We start from the raw sequence: 23,531 nt of genomic DNA, 5'->3' as shown, positions 1-23,531 counted from the left end.
CATTATATCTGTGTTTATATCAATGTCTGTCTCCCCCTCTAGACTGTGAGCTTGTTGTGGGCTGGGTACGTATCTACTGACTCTGTTATATTGTACTCTCCTAAGCGTTTAGTACAGTGTTCTGCACCCAGTAAATGCTCAATAAATACAATTGATTGAACGTAAATAAATTATAGTTACGTACAAAAGTTCCAAGGGGCCGAGACTGAGGTAAATACCAAGCTTTTAAGGGTATAGTTCCAGATCCAAATGCAGGGGTAATGCAGAAGAAAAAGTAGTAGGGAAAAGAGGGTTTAACTGGGGAAGACCTCTAGGGTGAGATGTGGTTTTAATAGGGCTTTGAAGGTGGGGAGAAGGGTGATGTGTCGTGTACCGAGGGGGAGGGAGTTCCAGGCCAGAGGGAGGACATGGGCAAGGGGTCGGCAGCAAGATAGAAGACATTGAGGTACAGTGAGTAAGTTGGCGTTAGAGGAGCGAAGTGTGCGGACTGTGTGGTGGTAGGAAATCAACAAGGTAAGGTAGGAGGGGGCAAGGTGATTGCTTTAAAAAGTAATGGTAAGAAATTCCTGTTTGATGTGGAGGTGGATGGGCAACCATTCCATCATGAGGAGCAGAGAGATGTAGACTGAAGAGTTTTGTGGAAAAATGACTGGGGCAGCAGTGATCCCCACCCATCCGCACCTCCCCCCATTTCTCCTCCCCCCAACACACACTCCAGCAAGCAAGAATAGATGAGAGAAGCAAAGGAAATACTGACACCTCCTCCTCCCCCTCCACTCCCCACCTCCAATAGGGAAATCTGTTGGTTAAATACAATTCTAAGTCACCGGGTTGTTTTGCCTTGTTTCTGTCAGCTGGGAAAGAGGGAGAAAGGAAAGGCTTGAATGATCAAGCTTGCCGTGGACATGAAATGACCTACCTATGGCAGCACTTATGCTTCTGGATGGGGGTATTAAAAAGAGAAATAAGCAAGAGAAAGAAAGTTAGGGAGTCATTAGGAAGCATCAGATAAGTCAGAACCACAGAGCTAGTTGCAGTAGAGAGACCTGAGCCCATAAAAAGGATGATACGAGGGAAAGCCAGTCAATTAAAGTATCACATTGGCTGGCAGAGTGGGAAGACTTTGCACCCAGGTTGTTGATCCCCACACAAAGAGGCTTTCAACTTTTCACCCTGGTCCCAGAATTGGAAACAACCTAAAAAAAGAAAATGACAAAGGGAAATGTATTTCGTTCAGTGTTTCAAAAGCTTCCAGATGGTGCCAGTTTTTACAGACGTTCTGGGGGAGGGTTGCCGGAACTTCCCGCCCCCACCCAGATTTTGGATTTAAAACTTATGAATTCAACTTTTTGCTGGTCTTTTTTTCCTCTCTCTCTCCCTCCCCCTGGCCCTGCAACTTCATTCTGATTCCATCATCTGGTCTCACTGTTCTCTTAGATCTTTTCCTCTAAATTTTATGTGGAAGAAATTAAGTTGCTTCCACCTCTACTGTGCCCCTGCTTAAGTTCAGAGATTCCAGCTTACCTTTACTTACAAGAAGATAAACTCATAGCAAGAGTTGCTCAGATTCAGTAGTGCAGTCTCACTCTACCAACCCCAATTCACTTATGCTCCATCAGAATGTAATCAATCAAAGGTATTTATTGAGCTCTTAGTGAGTGCAGGGTACTCTTCTAAGATTGTAGGAGAGTATAATACAACAGAGTGGGTAGACATGTTCCCTGCCTTCAGCAAGTTTACAGTCCAGAAGGGGAAACATATATTAATATGAATCAGTTACAGGTATGTATATAAATGTTGTGCTCAAAGCCGTACTCAAAAACAACCATATCTTTTCTTTTCTTTAGTATTTATGTCCCCAAGTACCTGATCCAATGCTCTACATCCCGGAGAAACTCATTCCACTGGGAAATGGTGGTGAAGTGATTGAGATTCTTCAATCTCTGTTAGCAGAACCATGGATAACGTAACACTGTAGATCCATTATTATGTAAAGCCACAAATGAGACTGTGAGGAAAGCGATAGTTCAGATTTCCCAAAATGCTCTTTCAAGCCCCAAAAGGAAACGGAGAAAGACCAATTCGATTCCCAAATGATTTCCCTCATATACCAAACAGGCGAATGTAATGTATTCTCAGCACTTAGGTACATCCAAAGCACTCCTGTACACATCTATAAATTACTTATTTCTTTTCATGACTGTGTCCCCCTGTAGACTTTAAGCTCGTAGTGGGTAGGGAACCTGTCTGCCAACTCTACTGTGTCGTACTCTCTCAAGTGCTTAGTACACTGCTCTGCACACAGTAAATGCTCAATAAATTGATTGTTAACTCGCATCACTCCCCAGGCCAATAGCTCCAAACAAGTAGTCTCTGAGGAGAATCAGGCTGACAGTTCTAAATTCACTGACTTAAGACTCTGTGTTAAAGTAGTTATGGTATTTGCTGAGAGAAATGCACCAGGCTGGCCCTGAGCCAAATAAAGCCCCAGCCATAGCCTGGGGTCAGGCCAGTCAGTTGTATCTATTGAGTGCTTACTGTGTACAGAACACTGTAGTAAGCGCTTGGGAGAGTACAGTATAACAACATATTCCCTCCCCACAGGTTCTGATTGCTCTAGGAGAGGGCAGAGAATGTGGACCACCTGTGGTTGCCTATCTTACCGAAATTTCTGCTATAAGACTACCCGCCCCCTCCCACCCAAGCGTGGCTCTGGTATGCTCTGCCTCTCCCTCAGGTTGGGGCCAAGAAGGCCCATCTTTCTGATTTTTATCCTGAATCTGAGAGTTGAAATCTAGTTAGCCCTTATTTTGGTAAAACTGATTTTTAAAAATCTGCATCCTTTCGTGTTTGTGTATATATGTACAATTGAGGTATGTTATTGAATTGCAAAGATAAACTGATGGAAATATTGTCTCCTAAAGGATGTATACTTGGATGGGAATACAGAGGTACGCTAATCAAGCATTAGAGAAACCTAGAGAAACCATTGCTAAGGGAAAGATAAAAATAATGAACTGTTAGGTTTATGTGGTAGTAATTAAGCTTAATCAATGGTAATCTCTTTCTTCCCCAGCCTCGAGTCTACCTGTGTATGTTGCCATTCTGTTGAAATTTCAAAGCATTTTCCTTTTTTATTTTAGTAATTGTAACACCCATCTTCAGAAATACAGTCTTTTGAATACATCACATGAAAACCATGAAGTAGAGACTAGAAACAGTTTGGAAGGGGTATTTTTTATAGATCTATAATTCTATTTATTTATATTGATGCTATTAATACCTGTCTACTTGTTGTGTTTGGTTGTCTGTCTCCCCACTTCTAGACTGTGAGCCTGTTGTTTAGGTAGGGATTGTCTCTATTTGTTGCCGAATTGTACTTTCCAAGCACTTAGTACAGTGTTCTGCACACAGTAAGCGCTCAATAAATTGCGATTGAATGAAGGAATGGATATTTTTAAAATTCCCACAAGTAATAGAAAAAAGAGTTTCAGTCATGATAGTGGAACCAAATTTGGAATGACTAATTCAAGATTGAGACCCGCCCCGTAAGATTGGACAAAAATGGAAGTAATTGAATTGTTGCAACTGTGGTGTAAGACCTGGCCCTCTGTAACTGCAGCCACCAAATAACTTTTTGCTAACTGAATGTATAAATTGGTTTGCTATTGGTTTCTAAGAAGAACAAATTATACTCTCAGCTGGTTATAGGAAATGAATCTGATTTTATCTCCTTTTCTAATTGTCAGATAAATACTGATATTCTTGAGCATATGGTTGGCCATAGCCATCGGCTAAAAGATAGTTCCCCGCTGGAAGACCATTTTCTGAACTTGATGATATAATCGCCGTTTGTTTGGAAATGGATCACAGTGGATCCAGATAAAAATTGATTGACAAAATAGGTATGCCTGCATTTAGAGGTATAAATATTGTCTTCGGAATTGCAATAGAATGACTATTAAGCTGAGTCAGAACCCCTACTCTGAAGTTATAAATAAACAATCACCATTTTACCCTAGCTGCTTCAAAAAGGGAGCATACTGAGCTCTGATTCAGTGGTTTCTCTCTATTACAGGATCATGATTTAACCAAAATAGGACTGCTCAGAGAGATGCCGCCTTTACTATTATCTCTGATGGTCTCAGAATTAGTCATTCATTATCAGAGCTTCATAGTGGGTGAGCCTGTAAAATCGCACCACTGTGTACTTCATTTCAAAATCCTACCTTTCCCCATGGATTTCTGAAACCGCCTACCAGCTATCAGAGTCCTGGTGAGTTGTGAAATGCTTGTGTCACTCTTAGGGAAAAAGTAATAATATATCCACCCACCCACCCACCACAGGAGTTTTTCTATTATTATCTTTTGCTTCATAGGTCTGGATGCGGTGGTAGGTGAAGTCGAAACTAAGATTTTTAGTCATGATTTGTTCAGTTATATTTATTAACACCCCAGTCCATCGTGTCTGCGACAAGTCTATCTTGGGAATTGGTGGAAGTTAAATCCTGAACACCCTGAGGGTGTTCAGAGCCAAATTATATTTTTAGAACTATATTTGAAGTAACTTGGAAAATTTATGTTTGTTCTATTTCTGCCTGTGGTCATTTATATACCTGTTAATACACATTCCAAAGAAACACTTTGGGAGATGCATTTGAATCCCCATCATTCTCTTTGCCTTTTGGTGTTGGACTAGGAAAAAAAAAGTTCAATTCAGGAAATCTAAGCTCCCACTAGAAGTCATAATGTATTTGATTTGGGGGAGAAACTATTCATATTGTTGCTGTATTAATGATTGGAGGTTTTCATTGTGTTCAAATTCCACTCATATTGTACACATCCTTTTCCTTGGAAATTACAATTCAGGTAATTTCATGCATACGGCCCTTTCCTCACACATCATCAAAATTTCATTTTCAAGAGCGAATTGATGTCTGAGAGACTTCTAATGAATTTTTCAATCTGTTCTTTTACACAAAAATAATCAGACCCAGCCTTTCAGTTTAAGTGAAATGTAAATACTAAACTTTTTGACTAGCAAAATATTTGCATTTTCTTTGGACTGTAAAAATATATTGGAATTTGTGTGAGAATATCAGTTTTCTGTGATTTCAATAAATCAGTATCATCAGCTGGGCTTTAATCAACAAATCAGTGGTACTTATTGAGTGCTTATTGTGTTCAGAGCACTCTACCAAGCACTTGGGAGAGAACAAAAGAGTTGGAGGACACAATCCCTGCCCTCATGGTACTTGCAATCTACTCTACTAGCTTAAAAATTGAGAAAGACGACTTCAGATCATTTAGTCACGCAATTTGGTAATGGTTCTGCTCTTAGCCCATCTGTTTCCTCTAGCCAATTTTTCCTTGTTTCTTTCTCTTAAGTTCCTGTGTTTTCATTGATCTAAATTTCGGTCGGTCGGACGTAAAAGCACTCACTTTCCAGGTATTAACAGGAGTTGTCGTCTCCTTTTTTTCTAGGCTCTTAAACCTGATCTACAATGGAAAAACTGCTTTTATATCTGCTGTTCATTGGCATAGCAGTGAGAGCACAGATCTGCCCCAAGCGTTGTGTCTGTCAGATTTTGTCTCCTAATCTCGCAACCCTCTGTGCCAAGAAAGGGCTGTTATTCGTCCCGCCCAATATTGACAGAAGAACTGTGGAACTGCGATTGGCTGACAATTTTGTTACAAATATCAAGCGGAAAGATTTTGCCAACATGACCAGCTTGGTGGACCTTACCCTTTCCCGGAATACAATCAGTTTTATTACCCCCCATGCATTTGCCGACCTGCGCAATTTGCGGGCCCTGCATTTGAACAGCAACCGATTGACTAAGATCACCAACGACATGTTTAGCGGACTTTCCAACCTCCACCATTTGATACTTAACAACAACCAGCTGACTTTAATTTCCTCCACGGCCTTCGACGACGTCCTGGCCCTGGAGGAACTGGATCTGTCCTACAACAACCTGGAGACCATCCCCTGGGACGCCGTGGAGAAGATGGTGAGCTTGCACACCCTCAGCCTGGACCACAATATGATCGACCATATTCCCAAGGGGACTTTCTCCCACCTGCATAAGATGACGAGGTTAGACGTCACGTCCAATAAATTGCAGAAGCTGCCGCCCGATCCGCTCTTCCAGCGAGCTCAGGTCCTGGCCACCTCAGGGATCATCAGCCCGTCCACCTTCGCGCTAAGCTTCGGGGGCAACCCCCTGCACTGCAATTGCGAGTTGCTGTGGCTGAGGCGGCTCTCGAGGGAAGATGATCTGGAGACCTGCGCCTCTCCGGCGCTCTTATCCGGGCGCTACTTCTGGTCAATCCCAGAGGAAGAGTTTTTGTGTGAGCCTCCGCTCATCACCAGGCACACGCACGAGCTGAGGGTGCTGGAGGGTCAGAGGGCCGCCCTGAGGTGCAAGGCCCGTGGGGACCCGGAACCGGCAATCCACTGGATCTCTCCGGAGGGAAAGCTCATCTCCAACGCAACGCGGTCGCTCGTGTACGACAATGGAACCCTGGACATTCTCATCACGACCGTTAAGGATACGGGTTCTTTTACCTGCATCGCTTCCAATCCCGCCGGGGAGGCGACGCAGTCGGTGGATCTGCATATAATCAAGCTTCCTCACTTGCTGAACAGCACGAATCACATCCACGAGCCTGACCCCGGTTCCTCCGACATCTCCACCTCCACCAAGTCGGGTTCCAATGCCAGTAGCGCAAACGGGGATACCAAAATTAGCCAAGATAAAAAAGTGGTCGTGGCAGAAGCGACGTCGTCGACCGCGCTGCTCAAATTCAACTTTCAGAGGAATATCCCCGGAATCCGTATGTTCCAAATCCAGTACAACGGTACTTATGATGATTCACTTGTTTACAGGTAAGATCGGTTTATTTGAGCACGCACCGCGTCCTTGTCGAATAAGCTTTGGTGGCTGGGTTGCTAATGCCTCACCGGATACTGTTTAATCGAGGAGAAATTTGGTGCTCTAGAATCTGGGCTCAGTGCAGCTATTCGGCCTGAGCGCAAATGACAAGGAAGATGAACGTATGTAGCAGAATTATCTAGCACCCTGTTATTTGGGGATGGTCTCTCCATTGTCCCTGTGGTAATCGGATAATCAGGTGGATTGTGGTCAGGCAAGTTAAGGGCTCTTAACAGTCCCCCTCTTTTTTGTAAATGTCTGTCTACTTTGACCCTCTGATGCTCTCTTTGCCGGTGTTTCCTCTCGACTTCCAATCTGGTTCTAATTTGGTCTAGGGGTCAAATGGATTTATCGGGAAGACAGAGAACGTAACCGTCCCCCTTTTCCAAACCGATTAGTTAGAAATGTTTTTTTCAGCACCGGCTCTCATTAGAAGCTGGGCTTTGCCAAACCCCGTGATCGTAGGTTTGTCGATGAAAGCCGCAGACACCATCAATGCACGGTAGGCTCCGTCCGATTCTGGCTCGGAGCCATTTTAATTGGGTACATACCGAATCGGGCCAGTCTCCGGCGTCGCGGGTCTTTAAGTCTCTCCTTTTCGTAATGGCTGTGAGATATCAAGAGTGGAAACCGTGATGTTTTTTTTGTATTCCGTTGTCCCCAGAATGATACCTCCTACAAGCAAAACCTTTCTTGTCAATAACCTGGCTGCTGGGACTGTCTATGACTTGTGTGTCTTGGCAATATATGATGATGGCATCACTTCTCTCACTGCCACAAGAGTCGTGGGTTGCATCCAGTTTACGACAGAACAGGATTACGTCCGGTGCCATTTCATGCAGTCTCAGTTCTTAGGGGGGACGATGATTATTATAATTGGTGGGATTATAGTGGCCTCCGTACTGGTCTTCATCATCATTCTGATGATCCGCTACAAGGTCTGTAATAACAACGGTCAGCACAAGGTGACCAAGGTGAGCAATGTGTACTCTCAGACGAACGGGGCTCAGACGCAAGGCTGTGGCGGAGCCGTGGCCCCATCCATTTCCAAACAAGCTGTGGGACACGAAGAGAACAGCCAGTGTTGTAAAATTCCTGGTGACGGCGGGACTCAGTCGTCAGACGTGTGTTCCAGTCAGGACTCGTCTACCACTACCTCTGCATTGCCTCATCCCTGGACTCCAAGTACTTCTGGGCCCCCAAAGCAGAAAAGAAAGACTGGATCCAAGCCAAGCAACGAGCCACAGAACGAAGCCGTCACAAACGCCGAGTCCCAAAACACTAACAGGAATAACTCCACTGCCCTGCAGTTAGCTAGTCGCCCTCCTGATTCAGTCAAAGAGGCACCCATGTATAAAAGAGCACAATCAAAGCCAAGTAAGTTTCTCACTTTGCCCGCTGCCAGATCCAGAGCGCAGCGCAGTAGCTCCCTGAACAGAGAATTAGTGGAATACCCTTGTCGTGTTAACTCCCAGAACACAGATGGATTCTGGCCTAAAAGGAGCATGTCTATGAATTGGGTGCTAATCCGGTCGGTCAATTCTGATGTGGAGAGCGGAAAAGCAACTCTCTCGGGTTCTGAGTGGATATTGGAAAGCACGGTGTGACCTGCTTTTTTATGGAAAGAAAAATATCAATTCTTTGGGAACTCCCTCTTAGGAATTTGGAATTCCGGGCTTGTCTCACAGATTTATGGCTTTTCCGTCAAGGGTTGTGATAAGCTTTGAAGTCGAAAGGTTCCTAGTGTATTTCCATATGTGTATACATACATACGTACCTACACCAACTGATGGCAACATTTAAAGATAGACGTGATTGGGGGGAGGGGGGCGGGGCGTAAAATAAAAAAGCATGAAAGAACACCAGTGCCTTCCCTACTCTATCTAGGTCTGACTTCCTGGTTCTACAGTAGCAGTAAGCAAAAGTAATGTTCTCATAGAAACAAAACATTTCATAAAGAAAATGAAATTTCCTCCTACCTTACAAAAGACCACTTCATGGATAAATCAGTAAATCAGTATTTTTTTAAAAATGACCCAACTGTGTATTTCTTTAAGTGACAGTGACGTTGCCTTTCTTCTCAGGCAAATGCTGTACAAAACAACCCCTCTGTGTTGGTATGTTGTGTAAAATAAAATATTCCATAAGTACACCCAGACACTGTTAAAGTAAGTACCCATCTAAGCAACATTCTCGCTCCAGAATCCCCGGCGCAACTGGGATAATTTTCATTGATCATTCCTAATTTTTCATTGATAAAGGAGGAAAGATTTACACTTCCACTAGCTTTTCGTTACAAATCCGTGCCTGGTTCCAAGATATAGGAATAGAGCTCCGACCTCCTAATCTAAACACATCTGCCTGATCATGCATAGGTTTGATATATGACCGGTAAAGATGAATGAGGAAGGCAGAAATCCCAACACGTAGGCTTCTTATACATTAAAACTTTGATTTTAATCCCAGTTGAAAATAGAAGAGAAAATGATGAATGCGATAACAGATTTCACTTCTTTGAAATGCTTCCCATATCCATATTTTAACATTTGTTTCACATTTCTTTGAATTTAATTAGCATTGGAACTAAAACCCATGATGAAATTTAATTAAGAAACATCCGCTATAGTAAGGACAGTTAATCATGGACATGTCCCATCTGATGGTTGTATGATATAATGGGGACCAAATTCTGATACAGCAACCAAGGGCGGATCCACTGAGTTGTAGGTTGAACCAGCTCAAACATCTTAGCCATGGGACGTGGTAGGATTGATGAAATTATACTTGACTGGTTAGAATCGAATCAGTCAACCAGGCACATTTATTGGTGAGGATTAGGGTTAGTTAGGGTAAGAGCACTGTGCCGAGCACTGAGCGCTCAATAAATCAATATTGAATGAATATCCCTGCTCTCAGAAAAGTTACGATAGTGTGGGACCAGTTCTAGGAGGCCACCACCTCGATTGTGTAACTCTTGCATTTTCTGGCCTGAGAAATGGTGAAAATGTCACACCCACCCAAAGTCATGTTAAATGACTCCAAATAGGATTTGGAAGTAAATCGGTCACTTGGGAAAAAGCCGATTAACTCTTTCAAGCCAGTGGAGTCCCTAATAGTGAATGCCTCTTAAGGGCACTGAACTTTTTAACTTTGTTGTCTGAAGAGTTAATACAGCTTCCCAAACCTGTTTAGTTTCCTCCCGTGAAATGTGTGACTCAGCATGTTATTTGTATGGAGTGCCTTCTGGTTTGATTTACGACGTTTTGGGTTTTTTTTTCTACAATAACTTTTTTTAGGTTAAAGTTGAAAATGGAAAAAAAAACATTTTGACATAATAGAGGTCTTAACAGCTTACTGGGTGATACATAAATATTTGCCAATAGAGATCTAAGCCATTAAGAAATAATTTCCCGTAGAGTAGAACAAAAATATATTTTTGTTCTATATGTAAAATAAGTATGCTTGAATATTTAACATTTGTTAATACTAACAAATCAGACTGACAAAATAAACCCAAAAATTATTTAACTTGGATTTTCTAGGATTATTTACAATCCTGCGGAAAAAGAATAAGGTTTCACTGAAACCTTGGTCTGCTTATTTCTTTAAAAAAGAAATCCTTATTTATTTCTTTAAAAAAGAAATCCTGGTTATAATTCTCATTAAATAAGGAGTCAACTTGGCAATGAAACCTTAAAAATGGATTTGGTTTTGCCTTAATAAGACTGCCCACTGATGTGTTTTAAGATGGCATATAGTTGTTTGATTGCATTCCAGATGACCGACTGTATCGCCTGCTGTAGCTGCCAAATTTCCTTTTAAATTTAGGGGCTAGGGAAGCGGGAGACTCTTAGTGGGAAATGAGTGGACGGAGCTTGGGAGAAGTAGGTGGACTTCAATAAGCAAATAGCACCTGATTTGTGTTTTTAATGGATACCATCTGCTCGTCTCCCCTATTACAAACCCAAGGTAGCCACAGCATATCTTGCATGTGGAAAGGAAAGTCTACTATCATGAAGAAAAATTGATCGTTCTTAGCATATCTTGAGGTGGCTTTGGTGTTTATAAGAATATTAGTAGTGGCATTCATTGATACCCACCAGATGCAATGCAATGTACTAGGTGCTTGGGAAATACAGAACAAAGGAGGGGCACAGTCCCTGTCACACAAGGAGCTTCCAGAGGTAAGGCTGTTCATGAAGCTTCAGAAATGGCTGAGACAACACTAGGAGATGGTTGATATTTCATTTTAAGATACTGATTGTGGTACTTAGTAAGCTCATATTGTATGCTAAGGTTCTGGGGGAGATACACGATGATGGAACTGGACAGCATCCCCGTTTTAAATGGATCTTTCAATTAAGGTGAAAATGCCCAGGGATTTCTTTTTTTGGGTAGGATTGGAAGGAAATTGCTTTTTCTTACCTCAGTTAAAAGCAGTGTACACTCTCTACGAGATAAAGTAAAAAGAGTCAAGCCCTAGGCCAGGAAAAGGGTGGGGAGAGGGGAGATAGAAAACACACCAACAGAATTAAGAAATTCTATCTTCTCCTTCCTCATGACCTCCAGATAATAATAATTGTGGTATTTAAGTGCTTATTAAGTGCCAGGCACTGTACTAAATGCTGGGGTAGATACAAGATAATTGGGTTGGACATAGTCCCCGCCCCATATGGGGTTCACAGTTTTAATCTTTATATTAATCTTTATAGACTTATAGATGAGGTAACTGAGGCACGGAGAAGTGAAGTGACGTGTCCAAGTTCACACCACAGACAGGTGGCGGAGCTGGAATTAGAATCAAATTCCTTCTGATTCCATTGCTTCTCAGCCTGGCAGTAGCAGTGCAAAATATTAAAGTCAAGGGTTCAGGGGAAGCAGTGTTGTCTAGTAGAATGAACACGGTACTGGGTGTCACAATAACTGGGTACTAATACCGATCCTACCATTTTCCTGGTGTGTGTACTTTGGCCAATCACCGAACTTCTCTTTGCCTCAGTTGCCTCATCTGTAAAATGGGGATTGAATACCTGTCTCCCTCTGCTTTTCACTTTGGGTCCCATGTGGGACGGGGGAGTCTGATGGATCCAATAGTATCAACCACAGTTCTAGACACATAAATTCATAATCAATACCTCTATCATTGTTATTATTGGAGGCACAGGGGTGGGGAAACCCCTACATGTAGCTGATTGTCATTCCACAAAGCTCGTATTCACTTTCAACATTCATAACCCTTTCAGACAGTATAAGGCTAATATTCACAACAGCTTCTAGGATGATTTGTATGGTGAAACAATAAAAAACTATAGGAAAATTGAATTAATATTCTAATCTGCAGTCTCTCTTTTCATGCAAGAGAATAGAATGCTGCTATATTTGAGATGAGACAGATAAAGATGTGCAGTCATCACCACTATAAGTATTTATCGAGGATATCCTCTGTACAGACTACTGTATTAAGCACTTAGTGAGTGCAGCTAAATTGATGGTACAGTTCCTGCCCTTGACCTTACAGTCTAGTGAGGCCGTCCATCAACAATCACTTTAGGTGACAAACTCCTAACTTGGGAGTGGAGAGGGGAGAATTTTTAAGATCCACCCAGCCTTATCACCACAAAATTGAGCCTTCTCCCCGCCCCATACCAGATTTGGGTCTAGTAATGTTTGAGGAGTTGTTCTCTGTGGGCAAATGATCCTGACACTTGTAGAAAAAGAGTATTTAAAAAGAACATCATCTGGAATGAGGAAAAAGGAAAGGTGCTGGGTAATTTGTGATAAGTGAATAAATGTGAAGCTACCACCAAACTCTCAGGAGCTTATATTTTCTGTCATGCAAAGTTTAAAAACACCATATGTCATCAGAAACTCACATGTTTTATCAAGTGCTGAAAAGTGAATACTTTTTTACCTTCACTAAAGACTTCAAAAAAGTCACAGCAAAATAGTCATCCCAAAGTACATTGATATATGCACCTCTATTCTGCTGGAGTTGAATTTAATCCTCAACTAAAATGTAGAGGTGATGGATGTGGGTTGACTTTCTGAGAGAGATTTTCTAACAAAGCTCCTCACCATTAGATGCTTAATATCCACCTGTGGAGTACACAGTCTTTAGTGCAGAGAGACTCGGATTTGTCATATTTGTTCTTAGGATATCTTTTTTTTCTTCTCCATTTAAAAAGCCATCTACCATTTTTCACAGTTGTCCCTTTTTTAGAAAGGGAAGTAGAAAAACACCCTTCTTTGTTCCAAAGAATGCAGGCCTTCAAGTATTCAAGCGAAAACACACAACCATATCTTCATTTATATTTTAAAGCCAGTGACCTGAAGTGAACTGCGTGCAGCTCAGTTTGGTCCTTCGATCGATTGAACATTGCTGAAACCCAATTATCCATCCAGTAGAAACGATCTCTCTCTGAAAGTTCAGGAGTCTCTGACAATACAGTGTTGTTGCTTCTGACATAATGTACTTGGCCCGCGAGATCCATTTTTGTGTACAGTGAATATACATTATTTTTCTGTTCATGTAAAAGTGATGTTTGCAATCACCAGACCTGAATCACAGAAATGTTTAATTTAAAAGTTAGAAGAGAGTGGTTGAAATGCAAGATTCAAGGACATACCTGCCCTCAGACACTCTGGCCCCATTCCAGTTGTATCTCTCATGCCTGCTGAATGCAGAGCCTCTTTGGGACACTTGCTGGGAAAAGATAAATAAGAATCTGCACTCTTGTGTGAAGGCATTTAACCTTTATGGAGAGTAGCTGGGAGAATATGAAGGTAGAAATATATTTTCTGGATATCAGGAAAATGAGGAAACTGCTAGTTTGAGAATAGATGTGTTCAAGGAAAATTAGGCACTGGAAAGTGGGAAATGTGTTTCTATTTTATTCTGTATTGTTTGGCTTTTGTTTGTTATTGTAACCTGGCGGCTTGTAACTATGGTCAGTATGGTGTTGTAGTCTAGTTACAGCCATGATTGTCTTAAGAAATGTTTACGCGTACACCTATGCAATCTCACATGATGAATGTTGATTGTGAATTAGGAAAATAAAAGCCTGATTCTCGTATTTTAGTACTGAGGGGGAAAAATGTGAAATATGACGATAATAGTTTCATACTTTAAGCAGACCTTTTTGGAGGATCCTGAGATAAGGAATAGTTTTTGGAAGGGAGTACGTAAGGGGCCTCAAAATAGTAAAAAGGAAATTCTGAGTTAATGAGAGTAGCTAGAAGACTTCTGTTACTGAGAAGGTAGAAACTATCTGACATGGTTGTGTGAAGATGAAATTTATCAAGAATTTCATGGGAAATGTATTAGGATCCAACGTCTTTAATCAACTAATTCTTTATGACACTGGAACTTTTATTCCCAGATGCTTTGCTGACTAATGTTGACGAGACTGTCCATGATACACAGGTGAGATCATTTTATATTTCAAAGACATTTTGAACATTTATATTGCACCTATTAGGTTTTACAATAATTTCTATTTTATTCTAATGAATCTAGTTTCCAAATAGACGAGAGTGTATTTACATTTTAGCAGGCTCTTAGTGACATCATCAATTTTACCCAAAGTAAAGTTGCATTTTAATTATGTGGATTTCTAGGGCTGTAATTTAGCCATTTTCCATATTAAATGAGTATGTTCCATTTACTGCTAAAGAAAGTACATTTTTATAAATGTTTCATGACAGAATGGCAAAAACACAGTTTGAAAGATAATTCATTCGTAGCTCCAAATTTCCTAAGAGCCGAAATAGTCTATCATCTCCCAGTAAAAGCTAATGAGAGAAACATTTTATCATTGGCTAAAATGAATGGAACAGCTTTCAAACGACACTCAGGGCTTGCCGTAAATTGTGGCTAGCACTCCTCTTATTAGTCACCAGTTACTCCTCCTTGATGTTTTTCCACCAAATTTTCAAACCTTCTTAGGGCCCTGTCTTCTGAATGCATCAGAAATATTTCCCCAGTGCAGAGCAGCAGTTCAGCATTGTGTTCAAATGGCTGTAAGCGCCTACAACCATTTGCGTGAAGCCCAGAAGACCCCAGACCTGACCCAGAAAATGTCATTGTAACGTTACAGGATGAAAATACGTTCCTCATTTCTCTTCAACATATTATTTCCTAAGCCTAGCAAAGGTTTCTCTAGCAAACATAAAGCCTTATCCCATCTTTGAAAAATAACAAAACTTTCCTTAATAGGAGATGCTTTAATCTCTGAGCCCTCCTGTCTGTTTAATCTTTTTCAGTGCAATAACTGGCTGTTTAGTGACCCATACAGGTCAAAAAGCAGCAAGCCACCTCTTTTCCAACAATATCTTCATTATAGACAATCTGCCAGGTTTTGGCTATCAGAAACTGAACAAGATAGGTGCTGATAAGTCCTCATCTAATTGCAGGTTCTATGACCACATATCTAATTGGAGGAAAAGAAATGAACTGCTGATCTTTTCAATCTAGGCTATGTTAAAGTAGCCTGGCTTACTAAAGTCGGGTGAAAAAGCCAGGAGAAAGTCATGTGCTATAATGATTATCATGGGTGCACCTGAAGAACTTTATTTCACTTTGAAAGGCTTGGTCTTGCCAAACTCAGGCATCCTGAGAGTCTGGTGTGCATTTATGCAATTGGTGGATGAGGAAGAGGTTTAAGCATTTCTCGTAAGGTCTTTCCGTATGTCACCTCTCCTATTAATCTTCTCTTTGTCATTCTGTGACTCTTCTGCCTTCAGATAAATGGCTAAATTATGCCTCCATGATGTTTCCTTTATATATTGGCTTAAAATATTAAGGAAATAGGGCTATCCACGTATAAGGATTTTCTCTTCCAGGTATTAGAACTGTATAAAACACATACAGATCCATTTTAAAGAAGTAATATTAGAAATCATAATACAACTTTAATTCATTAGCTAAAGCCTTTGCTTTATCTTATTGGAGTCACTACAAAGCCATGGCATACATTAAATCCAGGGTGACTGTGTTTCTGGTAAGTAATTTATGCTCTAGCAGGTCCTACATTCCAACAAATGTCAGAGAAAAAGAATATGGTTTCCTTGACTGTTTTTTTCTGAAGAGATTGTTCTCATCCAAGCCTTTCAGAACATAAGTGGTACTTCACTGCGAATGAAAGCTATGAAGTACGACTTAGCGATGAATCGAGGCTCCTATTGTTTTTGGTTTATCCCAAGCTAACCAGACTGAGGTGCCATCTAGTAAAACAGCAGTGCTAAAGAGTATGCTTTTTCTATGGGTGGAGCTTTAAAATACACACATTAGTTTTCCACTAAGGTAGATGAAGTGTAAAAAGCATAACTAATATTTTATATTGATGTCTGTCACCTCCTGTAGACTGTAAGCTCATTATGGACAGGAAATGTGATTCCGACTGTTATTGTACTCTCTCTGCACACAGTAAGAGAGCAGTTCATACCATTGATTGATGATGTGAACTGAAGAAATGCAACCTATTTGTGTTTTTAATGATGTTGCGGCAGGTGCGTGGATATGGATGTAAGAAAAAACTGGGTAAAATAAAAGTACATTTTGACAGATTATGGAGCAGGAGAATATTTAGTTGTCCAATTTTGATTCCTTTAAGATTAGTCTATGGGAAGGGCATAACCAAATGCATTCTTAAAAACCAAAATGAAAATGAACATGAAATTAAGGAAAACTAGTGTGAAAGCCAGCTGCCTCTCAGATCCCGAAAACCAATCAATCAGCTCGTGGTATTTATCGAGGACTTTTTGAGTGCTGGGCAGTGTAGTGAGCAATTGGAAAAGGCAGCAATGACAAGAAAGACATATATTCCCTGTCCCCAAATAGTTTACAATTTGATTTTTGTACTTGCATCAGTCTTTATGGGCTGGTATTGCGGTACCATAGACCCAGCTGGGCCAGCGATAACTGCTATAGCTGTCACTCTGGAGGCCTTATGGTGGCCTGCCATCCCTCTCCAAACTCATCGTAGTTGGGCCTAGCCCATATTCATATTGGTTGATCCCCTCCCTAGGAAGACCACTCACTCAACCCAATCATCCTAGACAGTTTTCCTTTTACAAATCTCCCACAGTTTATAGTTACCCATTGTTATTCAGGAAGAATATTCTTTTATGTAACCTAAATCAATCGATCCTCTGATCAAGCCCATTTCCTATTGTTAATACTATTATTCAACTGACATTTTCTTCTTCGGGGTCTGTTCCTAGTCTCAACCATTCCCTAGAGATCCGTCAGATGGTACTGATTTATGGAGGGTTTCCTGGGTGCACAGCTCTGTACTAAACTATTTGAGAGAGTACACAGAATCAAAAAATACCCATTAGCCTCGAGGTACTTACAGTCTAGTAACAGAAATCATTGTCCATTTTATACTTCTTTGCTCATTTCCAAATTTTCTCTGTTCCCTTAGTCTGTGGGGTCTAGAACTGGAAAAGATTCTAGTAAAGATCTGACCACTGCCAGGTACAATAGGATTATTTCCTGGGATTATGTAAAGTGTAACTATAATTGTACCTGATATTTTTAAAGAACAATGAGAACCGACTCCTACAGTTAATGTTCCACTGATTAGCCTATATATGGTATTTGTAAGCACTTACTATGTGTTAGGCATTGTACTAAGTACTGGGGTAGATACAAGCTAATTAGGTCCATGTCCCGCATGGACTCACAATTTTAATATCCATTTTAAGGATACCCACAGAGAAGTTAAGTGACTTTCATAAGGCCACAGAGCAGACAGTAGCAGAGCCGGAATTAGAACCTAAGTCTTCTGATTCCCAAGTCCATGCTCTTTCCATTAAGCCATGAAGTTTCTCTCTCTCTCTCTTTCTCTCTCTCTATCTGTGCATATATAAATAATAAATATTTCCCATCGAATATTTGTTTTTCCCTTATAAATGAAGCACAAGAAGGAGAAGCAGTGTTGCCTAGTGGATAGAGCATGGGCCTGGAGTCAGAAGGACTTGGGTTCTAGTCCCAGCTCTACCACTTGAATACTATGTGACCTTGGGGAAGTCAGTTAACTTCTCTGTGCCTCATCTGTAAAGTGGGGATTTAGACTGTGAGCCCCATCTGGAATATTGACTGTATCCAACCTGATTAACTTGAATCTCCCCCAGCAATTAGTATAATGCCTGGAACAACGTAGTAAGTGCTTAACAAAGAATGTAAAAAAAGTACTCTTCTTGAATTCCATTTAGTCAATCACTGGAAAATATAATAAGGTCATTTCTTAATTTTCCCAAAGGGAAAATTAGTTTTAGGAAAAATTAATTCAATCTTTCAAGAAATTTCAAAAAAATTTCCATTTTCACAAAACCTTTCAACAACAACCAACACGTTCATGTGCTATCATTGCGTATCATTAGTTTCAAAAATATGGTATTAGTGAAGTAGTATTTTTTGAGTTGATAAAAAAATTTTCAATCTCATATTTTAAATTCTGCCTAATATTGATCAGTTTCTTTATATATGGGATCACACTGATTGGGCAGATTGTTGGAGAAGCAGCGTGGCTCAGTGGAAAGAGCACGGGCTTTGAAGTCAGGGCTCATGAGTTCGAATCCCAGCTCTGCCACTTGTCGGCTGTGTGACTGTGGGCAAGTCACTTAACTTCTCTGGGCCTCAGTTCCCTCATCTGTAAAATGGGGATTAAGACTGTGAGCCCCACGTGGCACAACCTGATTCCCCTATGTCTACCCCAGCGCTTAGAACAGTGCTCGGCACATAGTAAGCGCTTAACAAATACCAACATTATTATTATTATTATTATTATTATTATTATTATTATTATTATTTATGGCATCTCTGTTCTGTATAAACACATGTGACTTGAATGTCCTGAATATTTATTATTATGATATTTATTGAGTGCTTATTTTGTGTCAAACCCTAGCAAGCTCCAGGGTAAATACCTGGAGTACTTTAAATAGTTTTCTTGAATATCTGGTATCTTAAGTTGCGCCTAAATGTCTACATAAATCAGCATAAGAAGAAAGCAGGGTACACAGCATTTTGAAGATAAATAATTGACTGTCTTACTTGTTTGTCATTTATTCATTCAGTGGTATTTATTGAGCACTTACCATGTGTGGAACACTGGTACTTAGCGCTTGGGAGGGAACAATATAACAACAAACAGACACATTCCCTGTCCACAGCGAGCTTACAGTCTAGGGGAGCTTATCTTGTATCAGCTTCAGTGTCTAGTACATTGTTCAACACAAAGAAAGCACTTAATACGTATAACAAGAGTAATTTCAATAGTAATGATAACCTCTATCATTTGCCAGTAAGTGCTTACAGTATCTGTCTCTTGTGAAACATCGACTCATGATTAGAGAACATAACTGTAATTGTATCCATTCTCAACAGACATATATCTTTGCTTGAATGAACAGGCAGTCTAGTGCAGGAGATAATCTCAGACCATGAGTTAGCTTTAAATCACTGACCTATTGAGGCTGGATAAATCTCAGGGAGACGTGCCTTTAGTAATCACATTTGGATTTATCGTTCCTTTCAACCCATCATTCACAGATCACAGCAGTGATCTGCAAATGGTCTTGTGCAGTAGTGTATTTAGTCACAGATATTTAAGAAAACCTGTGTGAATTGCAAAATGCAAAGGATTATAAATCTTATTAGCTGCCTGTTTTCTTTCTTTTTGTTTGCACAGAGGCTGGAGTCAATCTGAAGAACATCAGCAATTTTCCAGCTCCAGAAAAATATTGCCACTGATATTTTTACTGGTAAAGCATAAAGGGACTCCAACTCACAGATGACTAACTAATTTGTTGAACTGGTGCGCCAGGATCTTTCCATCTGAGACGAAGGCAGAAAGTCTCAGAAATTGTTCAAAGTGACTCCATCCAACTATGTTTCCTCCCCAATTCCCAGAATTTTTTTTCCCCCAAACATCTTTTCTGGCCTCCCAAGTATTTTTTAAAAAATAAAGAAATAAAACAGACCCACGTTGGCATCGACTTCTGTACCAACCCATGTTAAGAGCTGCCAACCATGCGTTCAAAGACTGTAGAACCTTGAGTAACCTATATCACTTTAACAAATAAATGTTTTACTATTACAGAAGGTGCACGTTGATTGATTTATGAAAGATCTCTTACCCCAGGTATGACTATTGAAAATAGCAACTACAAGGCATAATAGTGCTGTTTTGCAATAGAGAGAGTTTTCTAAGCTGAAGAAACCCAAGTTACTTCATAAAACAGAACTCTTTCGTCCATGACTAAAGTCCTCTGCTGCTTAAATAGCACATTATGCAAGAATACCTCAGTTTAAGAGAGGAAAAGAGAAACAAAACCCTTTTTCCATGTGAAGTGACTGGGAAGTTCAAGGTAGGTATGTTGGGGAGATCCAAATAGAATGGGAGCCTCAGTCATGGAAGCTGGGCTATGAGTATCTCAGTGGCTTCAGAACCTCATTGCCCTGCTTCACTGGAAGCATCTAGCCTCAGGTCTTCTTGAGTCAAGTCCTACACAGACAAAGGTTGCTATATCTGAATAAAGGGCAGAAGACACCATGGCTCCCTGTGAAGTTTCAATAAAAGTAAGGTCAAGTGGATAGAAGTGAAATGACGATGATGATTGAAACTAGAGCTTCTTTGTATTTTTTTGGCCAATAAGCGCATTAAAGTGCAGGGGTGAAGAGGGGGCATGAGGAGGGGAATGCTTCAGAGATCTTAATAGGGCTGAACACTGTGATTTGGAGTCCTCTCAGCCCTGATCGGAGACTCTCAGGTTCTGTCCTGGGTAGAGCAGGTCTGGGATCCTCAGTCCAAAAGCAGTAGGGGGCTGAACCCCATGGAATGGGCATCTGTGACTGAATTGATCAAAGCCTCAATCTATTGTAAAATGTTCACTTTGGGCATATTCTCCTTCAGGTGCTGCGTTTTTCCCTCCATTTTCCCTATTGTGCTTCGATTCCATAGTTTCTCCAAGTCTATCAGATGCCTATTTTATACTTTGCATTGACCGTGACTATAGAGTCTTATAAAAATAGTTCTGGAGTTGTTTTTTGCTGGTTTGGATGATATGAATCTACTCCTATTAGTTTACAAAAATTACGGTTAAATATGCCAGCCTCGGGTGCAAATCATTTTACTGAACTCAATTTAAATCTGCAACCTATTTATCTAAAAAGTTAAAACATTTGAATTTAGATCTTGGTGTGGACGATTTAGCTGTGTTTAGCTGGTGTGATTTGGGCAAGACAGTATCGACGTTTGAGGGTGTATTTCCATCATCTGTTTAGGGTTCTTTGGGGACAACTATCGGGGTCAATTAACAAAGAGAAGCAGCGTGGCCTAGTGGATAGAAGGACCTGGTTTCTAATTCTGGTTCTGCCACTCATCTCCTGTATGACTTTGGATAAGTCACTTAACTTCTCTGTGCCTCAGTTCCCTCATCTGTAAAATGGAGATTAAGACTGTGAGCCCCACATGGGACCTGGACTGTTTCCAGCCTGATTAGCTTGTATCTACCTCAGCACTCAGTACAGTGACTGGCACATAGTAAGCACTTGACAGTTACCGTAAAAAATGAATCAATAATATTTAACGAGCACTTATTCTGTTCAGAGCACTGTACTGAAGGCTTGGGATAATGCATTGGAGTTGGTAGACATGGTTTCTGCCCTCAACGAGCTTATTATCTAGTGAGGGAGATCAACACTAAAATAAATTAGAGGTAATTACATTAGAAAATCTAAGAGAATAAATGAGTAATATAAGTATCTTGGAGTCCTTTCTTGAGCTTGAGGGCAGGGATTGCGCCCACTAACTCTATCATACTCTCCCAAGTGCTACGTACAGTGTTCTGCACAGCAAATAATACTGATGGTTGATTCTCTTGTACCAGTTTTGTGGCAGAGGGTCTTGTCTCCAAACTGTAGTTGGATCCAAAGCCACATCACAATTCGAGACGATCGTGTTTAACTTTTCTTCAGAAACGAATTCTGAAACTGTCATTCATTCATGCATTCAATCGTATTTATTGAGTGCTTGGAAACTATTGGAAAGTACAGATCAGCGATGAAGAGAGAGAGTTCCTGCCCACTCTGGGCTTACAGACTAAAGGGGGGGGGGTGACAGGCATCAAAATAAATGAATAGAATTATGGGTATATATAAGTGCTGTGGGGCAGGGAGAGGTGGGAAAGAGCAAAGGGAGCAAGCCGAGGTGACGCGGAAGGGAGGGTGAGCTGAGGAAAAGGGGCCTTAGTCTGGGAAGGCCTCTTGGAGGAGTTGCACCTTCAGTAGGGCTTTGAAGGGATGTCAGATACCACCACAGTCAGGCCCAGGATTGGACTCTTCTGGAATCTTTATTCTAGGGGTAAAAAAGGACAGAAGACAGTTTTAGATGTCCAGCTGTCAATTCATTGAACCATTCAATGAATGCTTCTGACTTTGAAGATGAAGATGTAATTATTCATGTATAGATCGTTATTTTAATATAGTTTCTGTCTTCCTATTAATAAATAAACTTAAAGCACCAGCCCCTTTTATATTAATGACACATTGAGTCTTGGTGTTGAATCATATATCTTTAAATCTAGCCTGAAGCTTTCAAAATGATTCGTTTTCAAGCAGCAAAAAGTTAAGATTAGATCCATCCGTTCACTAATGACTGTCTCTTGTGTGTGCATTTATCTCTTGTGAAGAGGAGGTTCAGCAACAGAAGAAAGTTCAGTGGTCAGTGAGTCAACAGCACACTATTTTAATGTAAGTAAATAAGAATAGTATTGATATATCAGTATACATGGAAGATTTCTGTACATTAGCCTGGAACATAAATACTATGCAGTTGTGAAGAGTATATGAGTATGAACAGTTATGTTTTTGAGTAAGAAAAGTCTTTTGCATTATGTCTTCAATCAGAAATGTTGTGAGCATTTCCCAATTAATAAAATTGTGATCAGTAAATAGTATTCTATTTTCTCCTGTCCCTGTCCAGTACATTCCCTTCCATATGATGAGTGCTTCTCTGTCTCATTGATGTACATCAAAGATAGAGTGTCACAAACCTAAAGGGTTGAGAGAGGTCGGCAAGCATTTTGTGAGACTATCAAAGATCTGTACGAGTGAGTCCACGGACAGGCCTACAATTCTCACATCCCAGTTCTCCAGCCTTGGGATATTGGCTGTTTAAGTGCCTTGCCCAAGGTGAGACTTTAAGATCATTTAGTAGAGTTGAGGATGGATCTCGGGACTTCTGAGTCTCCATTGCAACCACCATATCATATGCCAATGTTGTTTTAATGATACTTCTGTAATAATTTAAAAAGACGTAAGAATCGCCGTCTCAACCTTTTGGTTTAGAAGTCAGCTCTGAAGTGGATTAGAGCACTGGCAGCAGCATCCAACAAATGCAAATTGATTTTAGTTGTAGAGGTTGATGTTGTCTTAAATTATTAAGCATGGCTTTTGAATGTATTTCTGAAGTAAATTGGAGGTGGAACCTTTGTATTCTGAAGCTGGGCATCCCTTTTATTTTCTAGGAGAAGAAATTCAAGATTTCTTCCATGCAGCTAGCAGGAATTGGAGAGATTTTTTTTTTC

The 23,531-nt window shown here is 40.6% G+C and overlaps 1 protein-coding gene across 4 annotated transcripts in view; it reads left to right on the top strand.

The window, feature by feature from the left end:
• LRFN5 (leucine rich repeat and fibronectin type III domain containing 5) overlaps window positions 1–20,044 on the top strand; it is a 95,291-nt gene extending 75,247 nt beyond the window's left edge. For 2 of the 4 annotated variants that reach the window (XM_029079122.2, XM_029079120.2), the window contains 4 exons: window positions 5,485–6,892; window positions 7,603–8,315; window positions 14,318–14,361; window positions 19,634–20,044. In XM_029079122.2, the coding sequence (XP_028934955.1) occupies window positions 5,505–6,892; window positions 7,603–8,315; window positions 14,318–14,361; window positions 19,634–19,651 (2,163 nt within the window). In that variant the 5' untranslated portion in view covers window positions 5,485–5,504 and the 3' untranslated portion in view covers window positions 19,652–20,044. Of the gene's footprint in view, window positions 1–3,796; window positions 3,906–4,109; window positions 4,277–5,484; window positions 6,893–7,602; window positions 8,316–14,317; window positions 14,362–19,633 lie in introns of those variants that run through there. The other 2 variants (XM_039914069.1, XM_007662835.3) reach the window with 2 other exon arrangements.
• Window positions 20,045–23,531: the final 3,487 nt, after the last annotated feature.

This window comes from Ornithorhynchus anatinus, chromosome 14, assembly GCF_004115215.2.
Source record: "Ornithorhynchus anatinus isolate Pmale09 chromosome 14, mOrnAna1.pri.v4, whole genome shotgun sequence".
Lineage (NCBI taxonomy): Eukaryota > Metazoa > Chordata > Mammalia > Monotremata > Ornithorhynchidae > Ornithorhynchus > Ornithorhynchus anatinus.
Note: the sequence above shows the minus strand (reverse complement) of the source record. Positions and strands in the feature narration are given on the sequence as shown.